Genomic DNA, 26,603 nt, shown 5'->3' with positions numbered 1-26,603 from the left:
AAACTTTTAGAAGCAGAAGTTGGTATACTAGTGCATTGTGTTGGAAAAACTAGGGCATGTTTCATACTCCGGAATCTTAGAGCATGATAACCAGTCATAAGGAAGGGTCTTTGCCTTTCATTGATGATTAAAAGCAAAATAGACAGTGCATTAAAATAAATTTTGTTCAATGAGAAAAAGAATAAAGTTACATAAAATAGTTTATCATTTTCATTCTTCTGATTCATTGATTGCAATTGTTCATGCAGCTACAAACAAAAACCTCAAAGCGCCGAAACAAACGCAAGGGCCGTTCTAATCCTCTTGTGAATGCTGACAATAATGAATGGGCTAATCTAACTCCAAAGTCTCTGTGGAGTCAACTGAAGAGTGAATTAAAAGCATACTATGACTGGGACTTGCCAGCTGATTCTATTGAAACAGCTGTTGAACATTTCTCTTTCCAAAAGATATCATTGCTTAGGTATGTACACAACATGTTTGTGGTCATTATAAGTCTGTTCAATGTGCAGCTGTGTAGTTCATACAAATTGGTCTAAATTACATCCAGAGTTCACAGAATATATATGTGTTTGTGTAAGTTTAAAAATTATATATTTGTTTTTGTGCAATGTTTAAAAATTATATATTTGTGTTTGTGTAATGTTTAAAAATTATATTTTTGTGTAATGTTTAAAAAAATTTAATAGCAATTTAATTGTTTCAGGTCATTTTGTTTAAAAACAGGAATACAAATTATGTTGAGAGAATATAGTTTTGATAATAAGAACAGGTTAACATTTTTTGAAGAAGACATTATTAATATTTTCCCTGTTGTAAAACATATCAATCCTCGGGTATGTATAATTACCAATAAACCACTAGAAATGTTTTGGGGCAGAAAAAATGAACAAATATTAAAAGTTCTGTACATTATTATTATTATTATTACAGTAAAACTTCTGAATTATGGACATCTATGGGAAAAATCAAAATATCTGCTTTTAAAATGTGTCCACTATTCATAAAGGATAAAAATACAGTATAGAATACAGTATGTACAATGTACTGTGGATAGAAAAGTACTATACTAAGATGTACTATATAAATAAATTAATGAAAATTTATGTTTGTTTAAATGCAGTCACTGCTGGATTTGTGATGGTATGCACCTGTATGTCGTACCAGCATATCTGATTTAAAAAAAAAAAAAAAAAAAAAAAAAAAAACAGAACTGCAAATTTTGAGATGTGGTATGATAGAAGTTTTGCTGTGGTTGACTTCTAAAATGCTCAGAAAAATGATAAACAATTTTAAGAAGCCTAAATTTCAAGCACTAGCATAATAAAGTATTAAAAATTTTTTCATATATCCTGGAAGGTTGGTTTGAAATAATCATGTAATTTTTTTGTGAACCAGACTCATTTTATGTAAATGACTTCTCAATGTGTGTTTCAGCTGCAGAAGTTATACTGGGTCCCTCTTTGTCACATTTTACTGAAAAAATTGTGTTTCAATTTTCTTAGTTCTTCAACTGCTTGCTTGTTTGGATGTGGAGTAAAGTCCAATTCAATTAAATCGTTGTCACCTTCATTCTGTTGTCCAATCTCAACAGTCACCACAGTCTTCTTGATGAAGCTCTTGTATGAGTTCACTTATGTCAGTTGATGTATTTTTTATGAGCAGTTTATCATCAATATTGGCATATGCCTCAGGTCCACCAAATTCCTCTACTTAAGTCTGAAATTGTTTTCTTCACATTATCAATCACTGAAGTACAGCCATTAAGAATGAACCATGAATTCTTGAAACAGTTGCTGTTTGTAGTGGATATTACTTGTCTTAAGACTGGAGAAATCCATAGAATTACATCCAGTACACTGATAGATTTTCTGAGTTCATATCCGGACAAAATTCGAGACAAAATATGTCTCAACACTTTTTGCACGTAAAACACTCTGAAATGTTGAATAATCCCCTGATCCAGTGCTTGTTACGTGAAGTTGAATTTGGCAGCAAAAAGATTATTTTTGCATTTTTTAGTGCAGCATCATAAAGGAAAAGGGCATTAGCCACAAGCAAAATCACCTTGCTCCTTTGTCTTTTCATTGTTCTATCAGATGCCAGCAACCATTTAGTCATTATTGCCCTCATCACTCCAGATGGTTTATTAGCATTCCGCTCCACGTTCTATTTATTCGAATGAATATCCTTAAAACATCTAGACTTGGCAGCCTTAACAATAATGAAGAGCTTTTCAAATTTGCCTGTCATATTAACTCATAGTAGTATGGTGAGTCACTCTTTTGAAATTTTGCTTCTTGAACAGTTTTCATCTTTCAAGGTCATTGTTTTATTGGGAATTTTTCTGAAGAAAAGATCAGTCTCATTACAGTTAAAAATGTTTCCTTCTTCATAATCATCACAAATTCCTCTTACACTTTTTTGCCACTCTAACATGATGTTTTCGTTCGCAAACTGGATTCACCACACATGGTTGGAAAAGAGATATTGTGTTCATTCCTAAATTTGTCAAGTCAACCTACATATGCTTTAAAATTGTGAAGTCCTAAGTCCACGGTGATAGTAAATGTGAGTGCTGTCTCATGGATCAGAGATCGAGGACCTGATGACTTTCATGTATATTCACTGCAGGTGGGGATTATGTTGTGAAGTGGGCTGTGCCTGTATGTTGGGCACTGAGAAGGCACAGCTGATTACACCTGTGGTGGAGAGGCTGCTAGTTATGAGAGATAGCATTGCTGCTGGACAGGTCTGGAACCACATGGAAGCGACAGAGAAAGTCTGCACCCATAACTGGTTCGGCTACATCTGCGATGATGAATGTCTAAGTGAATAAGTCACTGAGGCCAAGGACTAGTGTTTAGACATGTGATTCTTAGACTTGGATTGTTGTAGCATTTGCTGCACAGAGTTGGATGGATGTGTAGGCTGGCATCTGACATGGTGAAAAGGACACCATTATGCAGACCTCTGAACTAGTGTTGGCGAAATACAGTCGGCCATGGCCATGATGCAGTCACATACAGAGAGAGTAGTGTTGGGAAAAAGGCAGGGTGATACAGTCTGTCGTCATTTTGGGTGTCCAAGTGACTTGGATATCCTGCATGGTCCAGTGTGCCTCTTGGTAATTGTGCATGAAGTTTGGGAAACTCCATGGCGTAAGACAGTTGCAAGCAGAATCGGCATATCGTGCATGGTACCAGCAAAAGAGATTCTGTGCAGGCTCAGCGTGGTCAAAACATTCTGCACAGGCATAGTCAGTGGCATTATCTGCAGGTGCAGTGCAGTTGGTGGTGTTCTACACAGTTGTGGATGCAGCAAGATAGTGGGGGTATGTTGTGACTATGCAAAGGTCATCCCTCTGACTGAATACATTGACATCAGAATTGATGGAAGTCAAGTGAGGTTGGCACAGCTCATGGTAAGCAGGAGGTTGGTTGTGCAACAACTGTAGTCACAATTCATGCTCTCTGCCATTGCTGTCAACATTATTTATGTGTTGTCCATGCTCTATGGTAGAATATATTTTATCAGCAAGTTCAAGACGTGCATGCTAAGATTCATGTTCATGAGTGACCAAGCAAGTTAGTTTTACGGGGGAAGCTTCACAACCCAAAAGGTCTGTAACATGTGGTCGAGCATGAGGAGGAGATCAATCTGTGGGTGGAGGCAATGCCACAATTTACATAGATTTCTTCCTCCTCCGGGGAGCATGTGAGGCTGCAGAGTACAGCAGCTTTCCCGGGAGGGGAAGTGGGGGGGGGGGGGTGCAGAGGTTGGAGGGGAAGATATCACTTATACTTACAGTATTCATGTGTTCCCTCTAGTGGCTAAGCAAAACAATGAATTTTGTACAAGCACTGATGACATCACTTGAAGCAAAATGCTGTCCACAGTGGCAAACCACAAAATTATTGATCTGGCCAAAAAAGGAGGTAGCTTGAGATGTCTTGTGGCCAATGGTTTGCCAAGGTGACATTCATAGTGGAAGAACTGTTGGGCAAGTATTGTCCATGTGCAGCATGTCATGACGTTCGTTAGGCAAAGTAGGAGACAGTGCAAACTGGCTGAATGAGTTCCAGAGAGGTAAGATTCACATAAGACACGACTGATACCTGTTAAAATGTGAGTAGTCACAAATCCAACTGGTTAGATTGCTGTAACTATGGAATAGCCTGGTCTGCGAGTGAAACAAGGTCACATGTAAGATCAAATAGTACACTGTCTGATACAATCCGTTGTCCAGAAGAATATCACTGTCACTTTTTAACAGACAAGATTCATGCAAGATGTTATCCATTGCATCTGATGATGTGACATGAGAACCATTGTCCAATGCCATAAATTGCACATCACAATGAGGGGACAAAGGCAACACAGTTGCAGTGCAATAGTCATAAATATTTAAATTATGTGTAGACACGGTCATCAGGGTTACCAATGTAGTGCTACAGTGTACACACTGTGATGGCAATGAATAATCACACAACCCAGGTACAATATAGCAAACTTATGAAAAGGACAGTTATTACTCACCATATAGCAGATATGCTGAGTTGCAGATAGGCACAACAAAAAGGCTGTCAGAAGAATTTTCGACGAACAAGGCCTTTGTCAGAAATAGACAAAATGAAAGCAAGTGCGCGCGTGCGCGTGCACACACACACACACACACACACACACACACACACACACACACACACACACACACACACACACACACACACACCCACCCCCTCGCACATGTCACAACAGTCTCTTGCTGCTGAAGCTTCAATGGCTTGCAGTGTAGCCTCAGTAGGCAGAGACTGTGGTCGTGGTCGTGTGTGTGTTTTGCCTATCCGATAAAGGCCTGGTTGGCTGAAGCCCTTCTGACAGTGCTGCTTCTGTGCTTACCTGTGACTCAGCATCTCCACTATATGGTGATTAGCAGCTATAATTTTCATAGTATTGTTACATTCCATCCTGGATGTTCCATTGATTGATGTGGCACACTTTTTTAACAAAACAGGCCTACACATCAGAAACATCCGGATTCAACAGAGACATCAAACAAACTGATAGTTTTTTTGCGCAAGGTGCCATTTGACTGGCAGCAATGTTGCTTGATGACACAGTGTTCACACAGGTCTTTAATATGTTAAATCATAAGGACCACAGTTTTTATATAATGGTTTTATTATTGTTATCTTCAGTTATTTAGGGAAAGTACCAGTGCTGAAAGAAGCATTACTTACATCTAAAAGCAAAAAACCAATATATTTGCTGTGATCAATTACTTTGTCCGGAATTCCATCAGTATCAGGACAACAAATTTTTTAGTTTGCTGATGGCATTTTCTTGCTCTTGGATTATTACAGGATACAAAAATGCAGTATTAGGATTTATAGTGATGTTATGATTAATCTTTATACGGCCTCGGGTTTTTATAACGTTTTGTGCTATATGTAAATTACAGTTGAATCTGTTGGCAATAGGTAAAGGATCATTTATAGTTTTGTCCTTACTTTTAATAACAATGTTGTTGTTTCTTAATCTGCTTCTGGGTAAGCTTTTATTTATCACTTTTCAGACTGATTTCATTATTTTTGTTACCCTTGTTTCTACTGAGGAATAAACCATTGTTTAATTTTTTGTTACGGCAATGACTTTAATATACAATTTCTGATAACAATTGACATACTGTTTCAGAGCTCGATTTAGCCTTGCTGATTTACTTAACTCTCTAAGTTGCTCTCTTTGTTTTGTTATCTGCTGTGTTATCCATGTGTTAGTTTGCTTTTTACTTTAATTTTCTTAGGAGAGACTGTGATTTTTTTATGGTTATGTTTGTAACAACTCAAAAATCACTCAGACTTCATATCTACAGTGTCATGTTTATCTGTATCCCAGTTTAGAATTTTCAATTCTTTGTTAAAAGATTTAATGTTGTCATCTCCTGTAGATGTATTTCTCACTTGCCCTGTAATTTAATGTAACTGTATAAATAAAAAATCTACTCATGTAGCAGAGGCAGGAGAATACATGTGAAAGCTACAGAAATGGGCAAGCTTTTGGAGCCAGTGGCTCCTCCTCCTGGCAGAGGGGTTGAAGGGGAAGGAAGAGGGATGACTAGTAATGTTTGGAAACGAAGACAATTATGGAAAAGTCACCCAGAAGCCCAATTCAGGGGAGATTTATTCTACAAGTTTCCGTACACAACACTCAAACTTTTTTGTCGCACCAAAACTAATTTCTTTGCATTCAGTACCTTGTGTGACATATGCTTGTTCATCCACCTTTAAGAGTTTCTCAATGAAAGCTGCTACCCATTTCAAATCCTGTTATTTTGGCAGTACAAACTTTGTTTTCCTTTAACCATTGTTCACTTACACATAAAGTTGAAATATCCTTTAGATGATCAATCAAAAGTACTTCTAATTCAGAAATCTTATTTATTATACCCTAAATGTTTTAATAAAAAAGGCTAATAATATGATGATATCCTTAGGATCTATCAGATTGCTGATCTCATTATTTGATGGCTGCCTGTCTGCAATAAAAAAATTCTTGAAATGGCCTGGTGGTGACCGTCTTCTTTTGCTTAAGGGGCAGGTGGTTTTTACTACTTCTTACAGTTCAGCTGATACTGTTGTTGATGGTACCAGGGGGGTGTAGGCTTTTCTGCTTGAAGACGATGGTTGCTGTGCTGCAGATGATGTTGCTGACTGGGCTACATGAGGCAAGAGAATAATGGGCTCACTATACTTGCATCTATATATATTTCTAGGAACTTTCAAGCAGTAAAATGTAAATGTCAGAATGAGTAAAACTGATGAACATACAGCTGAATCCATGTGTGTGCATGTGGCTAGGGCCTCCTGTTCAGTGTACCAGTTGCCTGGTCAAGTCTTTTTAGCTGATGGCACTTGCGTGACTTATATGTTAATGAGGATGAAGTGATGATGAAGACAACATCCTGCTGCTGAGCAGAGAAAATGTACAAACCAACCAAGAATCGAACCTGGGCCCCTCGCATGGCATTTTGCCACACTGGCCACTCAGCTACAGGGGGAGACATTAATCCACTATAGCTGTATTTATTGAAGTCCTTGTAGTTGCACACTACACGTTTCACAACACTTTTAGTTGCATCTTCTGATTCATCTATGTAAAAAAAAATTACCAGTACTATTACTGCAGTGAGTGAGTAATTACGTAGGATAAGTTACTTGTGGATTGAATGAGTTAGAAAACACATCAAATTGGAATTGGATTAACCAGAGTACCAACCTGCTTAAAGTTAGACATAAAGTCGTTGCATTACAACCCTCTGATAAGGGGCTAGTTTTGCATAATGATTTTGAACATATTGTGACATATTGCAGACTAACATTGTTGTTACATGTAGCTAATGTAGTTTATGATTGAAAAGGTGTAATGGTAGATGCCAACGTGAAGTATACTCAGCAATTGCAAAAATTAAAACCTACATGCACACCTTTAGTGTCATGCCGGCAGGAACCCCAATGAAAGTGATAAAATTGACTTACGTTCAGCCGTAAACATATGGCTTATTCACCCAAAATTTAGTTCAACTAACCTTAAAGCCAATACTGTTCAATATCAAATATGCAGATAGCCTTTGCAGTCAAAGCATTACTGTTGTAAATTGTAAATGTTTAATCCAAATCATGAGAGTGGCCCTATAATAAAACTTATGCCGTAAAGTGGTAACTATAATGAAAAATGTCTATCTGCAACGTAGATCAAGACGAATATCACAGCCACCATAAACATACATGACTGAACTTACTGATGACCGGTGCTGTGGTGAGAACCCAATACACATCCTTAATTGAAGAAAACAGTTGAGACTGCTGTTCATAATATCAATATATAGATCACATCAAATTAGTGGCCTTTTGTGTGACGTAATGTCAGGTATCAGCCATGGCAATTGAGTGGTCTGGGAGGGCACTATACACTACACAAGCAATTAAACCCAGTTAATTAACTAAATAAAGTAAATTCAATACAATTAGAGCAACTAAAAGTGTTGTAGTTGATGACCAAATTGGATAAAGTAACATATGACCTTGGGCTACTAATATGTTCATGACATTGAAATTACAGTTGTCGTTAAAATTGAGCTATGTACGAGTCCTTCAGCTGTGGTTGTCCTTGGTCTAAAATTATTTGCAATTCTTGCATCTGCTTAATGAATTACGGGAGTCTTGAATTTTGTAGTCTGATACTGACTTTCCCTTGCTACTTCGATGTAAAAAGTGTTGTGTGAAATGTTTTCTCTCCAGGGAATCTACAGACAATAATTGTGAATTCTGGAATGCTTTTCGAATCTTTTCAAACTGACTATTGGCCTTAGCGATTTCCTCACTCACAACAGAATTGCTTATAAGGTAGTGTCTATAAGATTGCCTCTGTCAGATGGTTCAGAGTACGGTACAGGATCATTCTAGCCTTAAAATTGCTCTTAGCTCATGTTTGTGTACAGACATAAAAATGTAGCTGCAGTCTGTAAACTAATCATACCTCAAGATAGAGAAATCCTTGCTCATAGCTGTTTCAAATCACATCATTCTGGACGATCATATTAAATGTGGAAACTTGGTACTTTCTGTTACATAATGCTAGCCCCCTTACTGAAATGTTAATTCACAAAATATTTGACAATATCAACAGCTGGTACAGCACCAACAGATTTTCACCTTTCTGATAAGGCTCAATGCGTAAAGTTTAGTACTTGTCATTGAGTAACAGTATCTACATAACTGTAATCCGTTCAGATAATGAAATATAAGTAAGATAGTCCAAAGTTTCTGAAATTACAAATGGATAAAACTGCCAGTGGCTCCTCCTGCAGGTGGAAGGATTGAAGGGGACAGAAGACGATGGAGGAAAAGGACTGAAGAGGTTTATGAAATTGGAAGAATTACAGAAAAGTCACCCAGAACCCCTGGTCAGGAGAGAGTTGCTGTACAGGATAAGAAGGAAAGACTGACGGACTGGTGACTGCACTGGATGAGATTTGAAATCTGAGAGCTTAAAGGTTTAAGATCAAGTAGTTAGCAAAAAAAGATAATTGACAAAACACTGTGCAAGAGTTAATAATAGTGGAAAGCTAACTGTGTAATACGTGGTAGAGATGGGGGCAGAGGAAAATAGACGGGTCAGAAACTAAAAGATATAGAAAATTAAAGGGGAGTGAAGAAAGGAATAGTTACTGAGAAGAGCCCGCCCGGTTGGCTGTGCGGTCTAACGCATGGCTTTCCAGGCGAGAAGGAGCGCCTCGTCCCGCTCGGTGGATTTGTGTATAGGTCTGGTGAACCGGCCAGTCTGTGGATGGTTTTTAGGTTGTTTTCCATCTGCCTTGGCGAATGCAGGCTGGTTCCCTTTATTCTGCCTCAGTTAAACTATGTCGGCGATTGCTGCACAAACAAGTTCTCCACGTACGCGTACACCGCCATTACTCTACCACGCAAACGTAGGGGTTACACCCGTCTGGTGTGAGACGTTCCTGGGAGGTCCACCGGGGGCCGAACCGCACAATAACCCTGGGTTCGGTGTGGGGCGGCGGAGGGGTGAAGTGGACTGTGGTAGTCGTCGTGGGGGTGTGGACCACTGCGGCTGCAGCGGGGTTGGAGCCTCTCAATCGTTTCTAGACCCCCGGTTTACATACATACATACTTACATACATACATACTGAGAAGAAATATTGAGACTGAAGAAGCACTGAGGTGATTATTGTCATGTTGTAGAGGATGCTCTGCAACAGGGTATTGTGCGTTGCTAGCACACATCTTATGACTATCCTATTCAACCTAACTGATAACTTGGTGGTAGACATAACAATGTAGAAGGCCAAACTGTTTACATAACAGCTGGTACATGACGTGTTGTTTCACAGGTGGCACTCCCTTTGATAGTGTATGTGTCAGTTACAGGGCTAGTATAGGTGGTGGTGGTGGTAGGAAGGCGTGTAGGGCAAGTATTGCAGTGGGGCAGTCACAGGGGTAGAAGGTGTATGTTAGGGAAATGGGTGCAGAAGGAGCATAGAGTTCTGACCAGGATATTGTGGAGATTTGGGGGAGGATATGGCTTTGTCCCCCCCACCCACAGATATATTGTCAGAACCCTATATTCCGTCTGCCCACTCCTACACTATAGCTCCAACCCCTGTGACCATTCCTGCTTTAAGATCTGCCCTACGCACCCTTCTACCACCACTTACACCAGTTGTATAATTGACGATACGTATACTATGAAAGGGAGAGCCACATGCGAAACGACACATCTTGTGTAGTAGCTGTAAAGCTGTATGTAAACACTGTTCAGCTTTCTGCAATGTTCAATGGTATGACTACCGCCAAATTATCATTTTGGTTGAATGGACATTGGCCCACACATCCCATCTGGGTTCTTCCCTCTGACACAGTTTCTCAGAATTCTGAAGGTGTGAACTGGTGTTCCAATCCAATATGTCCTTGTTTCTTACCGCCCACTTGTGCTTAATTTATGTTAATATCTTCAGTCTCAACATTCCTTCTCAATAACTATTCCTCTGTTTTAGTTTTCTACATCTTTTATTTTCTGACCTGTCCATTTTTCCACTTCCACTATGTATTATGCCCTTAGCTTTCCATTCTTACTAGCTCTTGCACTGTTTTGTCAGCAATCTCTATCTTGCTTATTGCCCCATCTTCAATGTTTAAGCTTTCAGGTTTTCAAATCTGATCCTGTGCATTCCCCAACAGTAAGTCTTTTCTTCTCATCCCATCCAGCGCCTCTCTCCTGACCTGGGGTTATGGACAAATTTCCTGTAATTTTCCCATTTTCTAAACCTTGCCAGTCCTTTTCCTTCATCCCTCTTCTGTCCCCTCAGTCCTTCTGCCAGAATGAGGAGCCACAGATTCCCAAAGCTAGCACATTTCATTAACTTCTGTGTGTTTTCTCTTGCTGCAACTTGGTGAGCAGAACTTTTGTCTAACCAATTATATTTTCAAAAATTGATTATTTTTGTTGATGTATTGTTTTGACAAGTTTTTTGCAGTACACCTACTCATCCATTTTTTTTTTGTTAAAATAATCAGCATCTTGGTTATGGAGGATGGCCTGAAGAGTAAAAATTGTAAAGGGAAACAGATGATTGAAAGCAGTCGGCAGGTTCAAATAGAAGGTTGCCGTTTTATGCAGACATGATGATATGTGAACAGGGTAGACTAGTGTGGAGAGCTGCAATGAATCAATCTTCAGACTGAAGACCACAACAACACAGCCATTAATTAAATAGTTTTTTGTTAAACCAATAATCCTACTTTATTAAAGAATGTCTGCACAGTTCTGTTGCACTGAACAATATCTTCAGAGATTCTCAGAGTAATGTATTTGGATATAAATCACATTGGCACCATAGTATGCCATAATCTAAAATTAAAAGGAAAGTTTACACGAGAAAACTATAACATTATGAGAGAGAATTGCAGGAAGTATTTGCCTAAAGGAAGCAAAATACTTAGTACTGCTGACACACACACACACACACACACACACACACACACACACACACATATACATATACATATACACATACACATACACATACACACACACACACACACACACACACACACACACACACAGTCCACAACTACTTTTTTTGGGTGGGGAGGGGGGGGGGGGGGGAGGAGGAGGATACTTTCAAGTAGTTTAAAAATGTACAGGTCACTCAGACTCCAGGATGAGTGGGAACTACATGTTACGAGGAAGTACTGTTTTAACACATTTTGTATTAGATAACTTTCTAGTTTGTATGTTTGGCAGTTTGGTATGTGTGCTGCTCTGACATCAGCTTTTCCTTTGGTTTATGTTGCCTAAATATTGACCACTATGTATTAAAAAATGCCACACACTCATTGCTCTTAAAGAGAGAGAGAACTGTACATACCTTCCATTCATTATTTATCCTTTTTATCTTTTAGGCAACTGATGCTTACAACTTTTACACTACTGGCCAGACAAAGATTCAGCAAGGATACTTAAAAGATGGGTATGAACTAATAAGTGAGGCTCTCAATTTGCTCAATAATGTGTATGGAGCTATGCACCCTGAAATTGCGCAGTGTTTACGTATGCTTGCACGCCTGAACTACATAATGGGTGAGCATGCTGAAGCAATGGCTTACCAACAGAAAGCTGTTCTTATGTCGGAGAGGGTCAATGGCATTGACCACCCTTACACCATTACAGAATATGTGAGTATACTTAGTTATAAAGTGGGTATTCTTACCTGATCATTAGAAACAGCCAAAATTGGCTGAATTATCATGGAAATTATCTTTCTTTGTACAACAAAGATTGTTTTTCTTTACATATGTGCATTTAGTAAGACTAAGACTGACAACATCTTAAGACCAGCTGACCAGTCTGAGGGCAAAGTTAATTCTTGTATGGGAATGGGGGGAGAAATGTCAGAGGTCCAAGTATTCTAACACCACGTCGTGTTAATTTAAGGCTTGTTTTCAGATAAGTTAGTATCGCACTATATTAGTGTATCTCCCCATTTAGATTGTGATTGGCTAATTGATTTTACTCTTCGTCAGGATTATGAATTCATCATAATATCAAAACCTTCACTAGTATACAATAATAAAACAAAGTAAAGATGGAACATTCTCTTTTTTTGAGATAGAACCACACCTTCCACTGGAACAGAAGTAAACGTACTAGTGCTGGCGGATGTAGAAATACAGTCATAAATTAAGAAGAGAAACAGAAAATGGAACTCTAGGTTTTCAAACTCTTATGTACTGTATTCATTAGGAGAACTTTCACACTTTCCATGATTGGATTTGTTTGAGAGGGGGGGCGGGGGGCAATTTTTCACAGTCTGTACTTTCTTCCAATTCCCCTCTCAGGTACATGAGCAGTGTTCAAAAGAAAAGGTGTGAAACACTGTGAGTATAATTGAAGTGCTATGGGTATAATTGAAGTAGTCACCAAAGGCCAGAGCACAACTATCCCACTGTTTCACGAGCTGAACTAGTCCCTGTTCCCTAAATTCCTGTGGCTCTGACAGGAGCCAGTCCTCTGCTGTGTCCTTCAGTCCATTGTTGAAGTGCTTAGCTTTTAGATGTGTTTAGCAGACCTAACACATGGAAGTCACTGGGTGACATGTTCGGGCTGCAGGACGGGTGCCAAAGCTGCTCCCACATGAAATTGGCCATTACATGTTGTGTAACCTCGGAGACTTGGGTTATTGTGCAGCAGAATCACTCCCTCCATTAGCAACACAGGCCGTTTGCCCTTCGTGGACTTACGTAGGCTATGGACAACATACTTTTTAAAAGAGGTGTCCAGAACCTAAAAATACCTTTTAGCACACTTACAGCAATATTAATGCACTTCCTATGTTGTGTACCATTGACTTTTACCACCCCAAAAAGAAAAATTAAAAATAAAAGTTTCATTCACTGTTGCTGAATTTTACTCTCAACATACTTTTCAAAGACATACTAATGTGTAAGGAGGACCCTGAACCTTGAAATATTGATTATGTCTTTCATTGGGGACTGTGATACTTACTATTGAGACTTAAATTGTTTTAAGTTCAACTGAATAATTTAAAACATGTGTGAAATCTGGTAGAAGAATTCATTAAAAACAATAAATATTTTTTCATAATTTTAAAATATAAAATACCTGACTGGATTAAAATATTTTTAAAGGTGGACATAAAGTACCCCTACACTGGTACTGTGAGCGTTAAGGGTTTTCCTCAATTGAGGAGTTCAATGAGTATTGTACCTCAGACGTAGAAAATATCTTGTCTGCTGAGGGCACAGCTTCGAATTATTTTTTAGGGGGAGTTGATGACACATTCTTCCGCAAATTTCAACAAGCTTGGTTGTTATGACATTTCAAACCTTTCCATTTGAACACTTCTTATAATATCCTGTCACTTCTACTTTTAACATACCACAGCTGCCCAAGATTTACTAATAATAAATATTCAATAAAACATGTATAGTATTTTAAGATGATGAAAATAATGATAGTAACTTGCTTACATTAATCCTCAGCACGTTGGTTTGGCATAACTTAAAAGAATAATAATGTACCCAATTCAAAATAAGAGTTTGCTGTAGGTTTGCAGGACAAAATTAGACTAAGTGCTAAGTGCAGAAACAGCATGGATAAAAGAGTGCTGAAGGTGGAGAAAAAAAGAATGCTGAATTGAGAGCAGAAGAAAAAGAACTGATTCAAATTAACATGATCCTCACATGGTCAAAACTGGAAAGGTGATGGAGGAGGAGGAGAGATTCATACTGTTAATAAAGCAAAGATGAAAGTGAAATAGATGGACATAAGTAAGGGTGCACAATAAGGGGTCAGGATTCGCAGTACGAACAGTGGATATGTTTTACACCACACATAGCAAGGGAATCCCAACTCAATTCCTCAACTATTTAGTAGTTTGTTGTTTTTACTCCTTAAATTTATGTTCCACCAAGGACTTTGCATTACCATGAAAAATATGTAATGCCAGAGAGGGGAGAAATGGAAATAAAAAAGAACAGTTGACGGACAAAATAGAGGATGGCAACAAAGAGAGGACAGAGACTGTGTGCAAGAATGGAAAAAGAGCCCAATTAGCAAAAAGTTTGTAATAATGGAGATTCCACCATAGGAAACAATAAACAAGCAAAGACATGAATTGAGGACAGCCAACTAACAAAAAGCAGCCCACACTCTTGATCCAATGTAAATAAATAAAAAAAAGAAAGAAAGGAAAAATGCAGCTATCCATTAATCATCTGCAGGTAGATGAGAGGTTGTCTAGTCCAGCAGACCTTCTTATGATAAAATATATCTGTATATAATAATATATTGTCTCTTGATAGTCAGATTGCATAAATGTCCATTCTACTGCGATGGCAAAATGACTGCTACTGACGTTTGGTGTGAAATATCAAGTAAAACTTAAGATATGGTCAGTTTCTGTTCTATTGAGTTTGTTTCTGTCCTGTTGTTTTTGGTGTTTTATCGTCTGTCTGACCTTCATGAGATACTTTTGTGTCAGTAGTTGATTTTTATTTAGTTATTTATCCATCCTTAGACAATGTACATTCTATAGATGTCTTTGGTGAATGTACAAATTATGGTATGAAGTCTAAATATTTTCTTAACAAATGCCATATACATTATTTAATAAGCATAGGTATTTTGACCTAGAACTAACATACACAAATACAAAGCTCTGCATACAGCAGACATAAATACATAGGCATAAATACATAATACATGAATGGAGAAAAAATATGTCATCAGGTATAACTTATGTTAGGTGTTCCCAACAATTCTTTGGTTTTCATTTAAGATATTCATCCAAAGTGTAGAAATAATGGTCTTGCAAAAACTGTTTCAAAGTTTTTTGTAGGAAATAATACATACTGCTAATTATTTTATATTCTGTGGCAGCTTATTGATTATAGTGCCTCAATAATCAGGACTGTTCCCGAGCTTTTAGCTTTTTTTCTATCTAAATGGAGGCAATGACTCAACCTTCTGTTATGATCATGAATAATGTTATTAAAGCTATAATTGTCAAGATTTTTTCTTATAGACATTATAGTCTGAAAAATAAACTCGCAAGGAACAGTCAAAATGCCCAGGTTTTTAAATAATTCTTTGCAATGAGCCTATTTATTGCATTTAGTCATTATTATTTCGGCTCTCTCTCTTTTAATCTGAAAACTGTTTGTAGGTTCTGGGTACTATTTCCCCAAAAGATTATTCTGTAGCTAAGGATGGCATGCACATAACCAGAGTAAGCTGACATTACACAGATGTCACTGCATACTGATGCAAGAACTCTAAGCGTGTAGCATGCTGTGGAGACCCTGTTTGAGATAATCATGACATGTTCATTCCATTTTAGTTGGCTGTCGATGTACAGTCCTAGGAATTTAGTGTTAGCTACATCTGCTATTGAAGTGTTGTGTGGTTTTAAATTTATGGACTCATACTTCTTGTTTATTCCAAAGCACATGCTGTTTGTTTTCTTAATGTTGAGAGTTACTCTGTTCTCTGTAAACCATTTGTAAACATCTGCTAGTGCTTCATTGGCTTTTTCCAATAGCAGATCTGTGGGATATATTATCTTTTAGAGAATGTTACAATGTTAAAGATTGTTCAGTGGTCGTGATAACCTTACAGGCTTCTCTTTTCAGAAGACCTGGCTGTTTTTAATTTTTTTGAATTATTCACAGTAATGTAATACAGCAATAGTGTTAAATTAGTATTAAAATAATATCTTCATTATAAATACAATTATCTTCACAAACTTTGAAATGAATGCTTATTTCATATCGCAGAACTCTGACGACTGTATTTTTGTTGCTGTCAGTTTACCATTTACCACAATATGCTTTAGAGCACTAACTATGACTATGATGATGATGACTATGATGATGATGACTATGATGATGATGACTATGATGATGATGACTATGATGATGATGACTATGATGATGATGACTATGATGATGATGACTATGATGATGATGACTATGATGATGATGACTATGATGATGATGACTATGATGATGATGACTATGATGATGATGACTATGATGATGATGACTATGATGATGATGACTATGATGATGATGACTATGATGATGATGACTATGATGATGATGACTATGATGATGATGACTATGATGATGATGACTATGATGATGACTATGATGATGACTATGATGATGACTATGATGATGACTATGATGATGACTATGATGATGACTATGATGATGACTATGATGATGATGACGACGACGACGACGACGACGATAACATAACCCTGGTGTCTCATTAATGAACAATAAAATTGGTAATCAGTAGTGAGATGCCATATTATATGTTTTATATTCCATTTCTATTTATTTTTAACATGTAAACAAAATTTTCACTGTAATTAATAAAAAAAGTTACGAAATACACTAAAAAATAAAAATAGAGGAAAATTATTTTGTGTGTGTGTGTGTGTGTGTGTGTGTGTGTGTGTGTGTGTGTGTGTGTGTGTGTGTGTCAGTAAATGCTCCATTTGTTTTTGTTCCAGACACATCTTGCTCTATACTGTTTTGCTAACAGTCAAGTGAGCACTGCACTGAAACTCCTATATAGAGCACGATACCTGGCACTGCTTGTTTGTGGCGAGAACCACCCCGAAATAGCACTACTTGATGTAAGTAAACTATACTTTTTTTATTTATTTTGTATTTATGACTATGCAGACTGCAATGGTTTTGAAAGTGATCACTGGAAAGATTTTCATTAAATAAATACTGTTAAGAAAATATCCCCCTTAAAGTGGCAACAAATGGAAACATGTGGAAAGATGCAATTGCTAACTTTCAGATACAGGGATCCTTTTTCTGGTGGAACAGAAAAAGTGTTAGAGCAGAAAGAACCAGTAAGGTGTAGAATGGGTTCTGAAATAACCTTGTTGTCTCTGAAATCCCAGAGGTTTTCCACACCATAAATCTGTATCTGCAAATGCTTCCTAACCTCCATAATCTGCATACCTACCAGCATCTAAAGATACAGTCATCCAAGTACTTCCTCCAGAACCAGACATAACAAGAACAGAGAATGTCCATTATAATTATCCAGGCTGTTATGCCGTGGTCGGTTGATGAATTCTGTGTCGATTCCCAACGTTTCGTCTCCGACTGCGGGAGACATCTTCAAGGGGGTCCGTAGCTTGACGGAAGGTCCAACACACCCACTGGTTCGCTACTGACTACCGCTAAATTCCGTGTCCGCGCGCTCCCACGCCGCGGCGTGACGTCACGTGTTTTGAAAACGTCAGTGCAATTGGCCGCTGTCCGTTGCCGTCGATCACCGTTGCCATTACCCAGTAGTGGACGGGTGGTACACATCTTCTTTAACACCGGCATCCATATACTGTTTAATTTCACGCCCTCCTCCTTTCGATTGAAATTATTTGGGTGTTAGCAATTTCGATTGCCTCCCTGTAGAGCCTTTCGTAATATCCGCTTGTGGCCGCTAGTACTTGCGTCTCCTTGAAACGAATATTGTGGTTCCCTGGCTGGAAAGCATGCTCTACAACAGCTGATCGTTCAGTTTCTCCTCTTCTACAATTTCCCTTGTGCTCTTCCAAACGTTTAGAAACCGTTCTTTTAGTGGTACCCACATAAACATCACCACAGCTGCATGGGATCCTATACACTCCAGCTTTTTCCAATGGTTTGCGAGCGTCCTTGGCAGGCTTAAGGTATTCCTGTATCTTCCTGGTGGGCTTGTAAATTACGGTAATATTTCGCTTCGTCAAGATCCTCCCTATTCTTTCCGTTACATTTTTAACAAACGGCAGGAAAACCTTAGATTTTGCAGTAGCCTGTACGTCAGTATGATTTCTGCGTGGCTGCCTCAACGCACGTTTTATTTCGGTGGACGAATATCCATTCTTCATTAGTGCATTGTGGAGATGTTCCATCTCAGCATCGAGCAACTCGGGTTCACAAATGTTTCTAGCTCTGTCCGCTAACGTCTTGATAACACCCCGCTTCTGTTGTGGGTGGTGGTTCGAATCCCGGTGCAAGTAACGGTCTGTGTGCGTGGGTTTGCGGTATACTGAGTGGCCCAAAGTACCATTTTAGTTTCTAAAAACAAGCACATCGATGAAATGTAATTTGCCGTCTACCTCCTCCTCCATTGTAAACTGAATTCTCGTGTTTATACTGTTCAGATGTTCGTGGAACTGGCTTAGTCCCTCCCTACCATGTCTCCACAGCACAAACGTGTCATCCACGTATCAGAACCATACATTTGGTTTTTTGCTGGCAGTACCTAAGGCCTGTTCTTCGAATTTCTCCATAAAGAAGTTTGCAATTATGGGACTTAGGGGGCTTTCCATAATCTACATTTTAGTATAAGAACAGAGAAATCAAAATGACATCTTCTAAATACATTGGGACCTTCAATAATTTGTTTGTTGGAAGCATCAGTAACTTCATTTCTAACCGCTTTCAAGCTTTTGTACACACGAAAATGATGTCGATAATAGCAATAACATCTCCTTGAAATTGCAGAGGCCTGCAAACAACTTGTCACTGTTTGTTATCTATCACATCTTTGCAATGCTGAGGAGATGTTGTTATCGCAATCAATGAGGTCCCAATATTTTTTTTAAGATGTCACTTTGATTTCTCTGTTCTTGTTACATCAGTTTTTGGAAAAATTATTTGGATGACTGTACTGTAGTGGCTGACAGTTGTGCAGATTTTGGAGATTTATAAATATTTACAGGTATTGATATAATGCCATGGAAAACATTAGGGATATTGGAGAGAACAAGTTTTTTCAGAATAAGCAATAACATCAGCAGGCAAACCGCTAACCATGCATACAAGGATGAAAAGTGTGTGTGTGTGTGTGTGTGTGTGTGTGTGTGTGTGTGTGTGTGAGAGAGAGAGAGAGAGAGAGAGAGAGAGAGAACAGCAAAACAAGTGCCATGATCAATGCAGTGAACTACAGATTATCCATGACTATAACAACAGCATACTGCTGCATCAACAATATATTTTGCTGCCAGCTTACAGGGACATTGACTCTGCAGTGTGGCTAATACCATGGCGGTAAAGTGCAGACAGAGGAGTGTGGTGCTGCAGCTATAGGGGGCTTTCAGCACTACATCAGTACAGAACCTGTATGTGGTGCTTCGGGCATACCCAATAGTCTTAACTATTAAGTATCGTACAGCAACATAATTGCTGGAAAGGGCTAGACCAGACAGTGAGAGACTTCTTAGGGGAAGGAAATATAGACCTTGAGAGAGTTTGAAACATAGTGTAAATTCCTGGCAAAGATAGTGAGGCAACTGCAACAAGGCGTGTAGGGTATATGTGTTTTGCTCCAACATCAGGGAGCAATTAAGCATGAAACATGTCAATTCCAGCCAGGGAATAGTTCAGTTCTTAATTGGCCATGGCCTGTACCTCATGCATTTGCTGCACATAAACCTAGATTAGGAGGCTGGTTGTGGCTTCGGAGAGAGGGGAGATCCCTAAGCACACATTTCTATACTGTTATTGATGGTCACAGGAAAGATGACTAACACCCTCACTCAGTGACACAACAAAATCGCTCTGAGACCAATCTCAAGAACAACTGTGTAGACGGAATATCTACAGCACTTCATAAAGAGTAATTGCATGGTGAGAGTGCAGATGACAATGGACACAGGTGATGAGTGTCTCCAAAGACTCCGACGAGTGTCAGAGTGGTAGCAGATTGGATGACAGTGGCACAAGCATAGGCGCGCACACATGCGCGCGCGCGCCCACACACACACACACACACACACACACACACACACACACACATAGAATAATGACAAAATGTATAGTTACTGGACTGTCATGAAAAGAAGTGTTCATTAGACAGTAATAATATTTGAATGTAAGAGACTTGGGGAGGGTACGTGGGGAAGAGGATAAGGAGGGAAGGTGGAAGTCACAGTGGAGAGTAGTGGGGTGGAGTCCAACTGGTAAACCCATTGAAGGGTGGGCAGGAGGTGCATGATGGTGTGCAGCTGTGAAAAGAATGGAATAGGAGGGATGAACAGGGGAAGAGCAGATAGTGACTGCATAGGAAACCAGGAGCTGGGACTGCTGAATCAAAAGGGGAGGGATCCCAGCATCAACCTGAAGACTATTGACAGGGCTAAATGGATACCACAATGGTGAACTGGGTCCAAGAGGTACAGCATGGAAGGGGTGGGTGATCCATAAATTTGACAACCATAGTCCAGATGAGACAGAACTAATGCTCAGTAATGACAGAGAATGGCCGAACGGTCCACGGTCCACGTGCCAAGAGGTGTGGGCAAGGAAGCAAAGAACATTGAGTTTACAAGAACGGCCAACCTTCAGATGACGGATGTGGGGGCAACCAAGTAAGCTTGTTGTCAAAAAGAACAACTGAGAAACAAACTTGAGGACTACAGTAAGCTATTGGGCATTGAGGCAGTGACCTGGGTCAGGATGGACCACAGTACAGCAACAGAAATAAGCTTGTTGTCAAAAAGAACAACTAAGAAGCGAAACTGGAGGATCACAGTAAGGTAGTGGGCATAGAGGCAGCGATCTGGGTCAGGATGGACCACAGTACAGCAACAGAAATGCACCACTCTCAACTTAAAGGGAGAGAACTGAAAACCATGTGAGTGGGGTCCATGTGCAAGCATGCCAGATGACATCCTGGAGCTGTTGTTCTGCAGAGGCCAGTGAGTGGGAGCTAGCTCAAATACAGAAATCATCCCCATATGAACCAGGGGTGACCAACATCCATTAATAGCGATTAGAATAGGACACACAGTATGGAGTCCTGTGGAACGCCATTCTCCTGGGTCTGCAGAGAGCTGAGAGTGGTACCAACTCAAACTGTGAATGACTGATGGAACAGGAACTGGTGAATAAAAATTGGGAGAGGGCCCTGAAGACCCCACTCATGGAGCGTAAGGAGGATATCATGGTGTCAAGCAACGTTTTAGGGCTTACAAAGATCTAAGAAAACTGCGGCAAGATGGTGCCATTGAGAAAAGGCGTGCCAAACCACAGTTTCCAATCAAAGCAGATGATTGATCGGACACCGTCCTTCCTGAAGCCACACTAGTAAGGAGATAAAAGATCCTAAGATTCAAGGACCCAATTAAGCCAGCAAGCCACCATCCATTCTAGGTACTTGGAGGGGAAATTGGTCAGGATGACTGGCTGATAACTATCAAGGGATGATGGATCCTTGCCAGGCTTAAGGAAAGGAACCACGATACTCACTCTCCAGTGAGAGGGGAAAGTGCCTTGGAACCAAATATGCTTAAACACCTGGAGGAGATGGGTACAAAGGCCACCTGTAAGGTTAAGGCCTGGAATGGAAGACAGCTACTGAAAATCACACTTGTGATGAAGAGACAGAAGAACCTAGAGAGGAGACAGTGTTGCCAACATACCCGTTTGCTCTGTTTGATTAAGGAACGGGCTTTGGCATGAAGATATTAAAGGTAATAAGACCAGCGGAGGATAGGCACCACTTAAGAATTGCAAGTTGTGGTGATGATCACAGATAGCAGTGGCAATGGCCATGCTCCAGCGTGGGAATGGCCGATGGCGAATGGAGCCTGTCGAACAGGGAACAGAAATGCTAGCAGCATGGATTATCTTATCAGACAAATATATGTGACTTCATCAATACAACCAGGCAAACAAGATGGAAACATGACCTTGGAGGTATTTAGAGACCAATCAGCATAATGGAGAGCCCAGCGAGGTGACCTGGTCAGAGGGAGGTGGTAAGGGAATGAGAGAATGAATGGGAAGTGGTCACTATCACAGAAGTCATTCTGCGGTGACCAGTGTAAGGAAGGAAGAAGGGGAGGGGATGTGAGTGAAGGATTCAGTGCCAGGAAAAGAACCATATATGGCACTAAAATGAGTAGGGGAACCATCCTTAAGAAGGCACAAGTTGTAGTCAACAAGAAAGTGGTCAATGAGGAGCCCCTGACTAGATGAAGCAGCACTGCCGCACAAAGGGTGATGAGCATATCTCCGAGGAGGAGAGAAGTGGGAGTTGCTGAAGGAAGGCACTTTGGCAGCAGATGTAGGTGACCTGTTAGGAAGGAAATAGAATTTGCAAACTGTGACAGCAGAGTCCAAATGGACTTGAACAGCAACTGCTTCCGATGGAGTACGAAGTGGAATCCATGTACTAACAATATCCATATGGAGCAACATGGAGACGTCACTGGTAGCCCTCAAAGAGCCAACCCGGTTCCGACAGAAAGCACGGGGCTCTTGAAGGGTCAGTGAGTGAACATCAGTGAAATGAAGTTCCTGGACAATGACTCAAGGTGATGAGTAAATAGCAATAAGGAATTGCAGCTCTGGGAGGTGATGGCAGTGCCCCATTACAGTTACATTGGAGAATCGTGGAGCGGATATCCAAATGGGCTAGAACCACTCAGGCCGTTGGGTTGCCATCTGTCACTGACGAGAGTGGGGTAGCATCCAGAACAGGGTTTCAGGCTCAGGTTGAGACAGCAGAAGTTGCATATCCGGGGGCACTGGGGTAGGGGAGCTTGTCCTGGGACCTCTGTTTTTTCTCCTTCTCTTTCCTAGGTTGAGGAGGTTAGGGAACAGAGGGAGAGCATGGTTTTGCAAGATCCAGAACCGAAAGAGTTGTGCGTAGCAAGTTGGGGTAGAAGGCTGCTGGGCTGAAAGATGCTGGGGAAGGAATCCTGGGGGGGGGGGGAGTCCAATCACCAGCAGTCACTCAAGAAGAGGGGGGCCACTTCTTCGGCTGAGGAGGGGTAGCAGCCCCCGGAGAGGGGGACATGGGAACTGCAGGGGAAGAGGGGAGGAGAGAGGGACAGGACTGTGGTAAGGAAGAGGGAGGAGGGGGAAAGGACATAACAGAGGAAAAATTAGAAATCATCGAACAGGACGAAGTTGGTCTATTTCTGAGGAGCCTCAATGTCAGATAAACAATCCAGGGAGTTACATTCTTGTATCTTCTTTTCTTTCTTATAAGCTGGGCAGTCTGATGAGCATGGAGAGTGACAATCGTGACAATTTACACACACAGGTGGTGGAACATGGTGGATCCCCTCCTGGAGTGGGCGTACACAGTCACCACAGAGAGGGTCCGCCGTACATCTGAAAGACATGTGCCCGAAACGCAAGCTCCAAAAGCATCTCATGGGTGGCGGGATGGATGGCTTCACATCACACCAATAACACATGACCTAGATCTTCTCTGTGAGGGTATCTCCCTTGAAAGTCAGACTGAAGGTGCCAGTATTGGTGCAATTGTCCTTTATGACCTGTCTGCACACGCTGAACAAAATGTAAGCCCCATTGTTCCTGATTGGCCCAGAGTTCATCATCACTTTGAAGGATGCGGTCTCTCTGAAAAATGACTCCATGGACCATATTCAAAGAATGATGAAATGTAATGGACTCCAGGATATCACCAAGATGATCCCAAGAACAAAGAGCTGCAGATTGGTTGGGAAAAGAAGTTCTGATCAATAGGGGACCCGACTGCATCTTACTAAGAGTTTCCATTTCATCAAACTTGTCCCCCTTCAATATTTTCAACAAAAATAATGGCTTTGTGGTGGTGAACGTATCCCTGTCTATCATAGTACAGATCAGGTAATGTGGAAAGCGTTTTGCCCCCAAGCCAGGTAGCCTGCCCATCATCTCAGGGTGTAACCAGGGAAAAGAAGGCCACAGGGTCATAAGAACATCACTCCATGATCACTTACCACTTTGAAGAAATGGACATAGGAGAACAGCCAAATTTTTGGAGTGTGATATGCCTCATTTGCAAAGCATATATCCTGATACCACCCAATTCGATGAGGGGCTCTACGCATGGGTGCCACCCAGCTACAGCAAAGGCTGACTGGCGTGGCGGCCGTTGCTGTGGGGTTCCGATATTCCGGAATGACAAGCAACCACTCCTAGGCATACATGGAGGAGGCAACAGCTCAGGTATCAGGTGATCCCTGTGTTGTTAGGGGGCTCAGTCAAATGGGTACATAACAGCCCCGCCACACAGACTGGCTACATACACATGCTGGTGACTTATCAGGGTGGAGGAGGCTATGGGAGGGAAGGAAGAGGGGAAGGAAGGGGAGAGAGGAATTCACACTGTAGATGCAAGAGAGGGAGTTCTTCCCCAAATGGATCACATTACAGAAAGAGAATTTAGAAGTGGGGGTCAAACCCCAAGAGGGACAAATAATGCCTAAAAGGAAGGATGACAGGAAAAGCAAGGGGAACAAAACCACAAGGAATACAGGAAACCAGGTCGATAACCAGGTTGAAATAAGTAAGAACACTGACAGAGGGGAAGGAGGGGAGGTATGGGGAAGAAAATGCAGTCTGGGAAGTAAGAATGGGCTGCAATAGCTGAGGGCTCCATGTGCACCATGCTTGAACTCGTGAAAGAACCATAAGCCCCCAGGGGTCGGAGAATGTAGAAAAACTGGTGTGTGAGATGTGTCAAAGCCATCTTCAAATGTTATGTTGAAAACTTGTGTGTGATATTTCATGTTCTACATTGTCAAGAGAACAAATCTGTTTTGCTACTGATTTGTTACACTTTTTTCCATAATTTCCACCCTGATAAAATTTTTCTGAAATTAAAAACTTTACTCTGAAAATCCTAGGTTACATGAAAATGTGGCTCTAATTAGGTTCATGGGGTATATGTGTCCCACCCAATTTACAGAATCTGCCAGATTACAATTTTTTTGTGTTGAAAATGTATTACTTATCACAAAGGAAATAGTTTCTGACCTTTTATTTTTCAGATTATGCAAAATAAAATTTAACCATGAGAGTAGGAAAAGTTAGTGTGAGTTGACATAAAGATGACAATTTAAGTTGCAGACACACACAATTAAAGTGTCATCCATGAAGACGAATGCCTTGTTATAATGTTATGGCATGGGGATAAAAAGTATATTGCTAAAAGAAATGAACTTCAGACTGTATGGCACAAACCAAGTGTTAGACATTCATATCAACTATTTCAGAGGTCTTCAGTTATATCTCTGTCAGAGAGGTCAAAAGCAGAATGATACATCGTATGGATAGAGGATCTAGTTCTCATTGCTGTGCTGCTATCGTTAAATCAACAATTACGGTCTGCCTTTGTAGCAGCTGTTTATTTCCTATCATTAAATTTCCATTTCTGTTGACAGCAATAACTAAATATGTTATAAAAATTCATCTTCTGTGTCAAAGATACATAATATATCAAAATATATGAAGAAAATCTGTTCAAAACTTGCAAAGAACATAAATTTTAATAAAACTGAAAGCAAAGAATATAGGGATATTAAACACAAGGTATTCCATTTCTGGTTTCAGGAATTATAAGTGTGGGACTTGTCAGTATATTTCAATGTATTTTTCTTTTAATTTCACATTAAAGTTTTATATCTGAAATTCTTTCTAACAGTTTATTTTACAAATCAAAATATTTGAGACAAATACATTCATTCAAATTGTTTATGTATCAGTGTTCTATTTAAAATTCAGTAAGAAATTGTAATTAACTGCTGTGAAATTTATTTCTCGATCTCTTTTGCAGAGCAACATCAGCCTGATCTTGCATGCTGTAGGGGAGTATGAACTTTCATTACGATTCTTGGAGAAGGCTTTAGCACTCAATATCCGGTACTATGGCCCGAAGTCCCTAAAGGTTGCTGTTAGTTACCATTTGGTGGCTCGTACACAGAGCTGCATGGGTGACTTTCGATCTGCCCTAAACAATGAAAAGGAGACATATGCAATCTACAAGCAACAGGTATGATGATCCAGTACTAATAAAACTGTAGTTCAGTTCAAACTTATTCTTTCTTTTTGTTAGTGTGTTATGTTACTGAGATGTGGATGAGGATAGGTGGTTGAACTAAAACACACACTTCATTACTGTTTATAAACGTATCCATATAAACGTGCACATATACTGTACAGAATGACACTACTGTCACATCACAGTAC

General features: G+C 40.0%; 1 protein-coding gene and 1 long non-coding RNA gene across 3 annotated transcripts in view; one reads left to right on the top strand and one right to left on the bottom strand.

Annotated features, from left to right (window-relative positions):
• LOC126411109 (uncharacterized) overlaps positions 1-26,603 on the bottom strand; it is a 132,453-nt gene that overhangs the window by 60,735 nt on the left and 45,115 nt on the right. The gene's annotated exons all lie outside the window — the stretch shown is intronic.
• Positions 1-26,603, top strand: part of LOC126411093 (clustered mitochondria protein homolog) — a 369,115-nt gene that overhangs the window by 317,092 nt on the left and 25,420 nt on the right. Inside the window, exons 17-21 of the mRNA XM_050081339.1 lie at positions 249-463; positions 707-836; positions 11,982-12,254; positions 17,123-17,248; positions 26,191-26,406. Coding sequence (XP_049937296.1) covers positions 249-463; positions 707-836; positions 11,982-12,254; positions 17,123-17,248; positions 26,191-26,406 — 960 coding nt within the window. The remainder of the gene's footprint in view (positions 1-248; positions 464-706; positions 837-11,981; positions 12,255-17,122; positions 17,249-26,190; positions 26,407-26,603) is intronic.

This window comes from Schistocerca serialis, chromosome 1, assembly GCF_023864345.2.
Source record: "Schistocerca serialis cubense isolate TAMUIC-IGC-003099 chromosome 1, iqSchSeri2.2, whole genome shotgun sequence".
Taxonomy (NCBI): domain Eukaryota; kingdom Metazoa; phylum Arthropoda; class Insecta; order Orthoptera; family Acrididae; genus Schistocerca; species Schistocerca serialis.
Note: the sequence above shows the minus strand (reverse complement) of the source record. Positions and strands in the feature narration are given on the sequence as shown.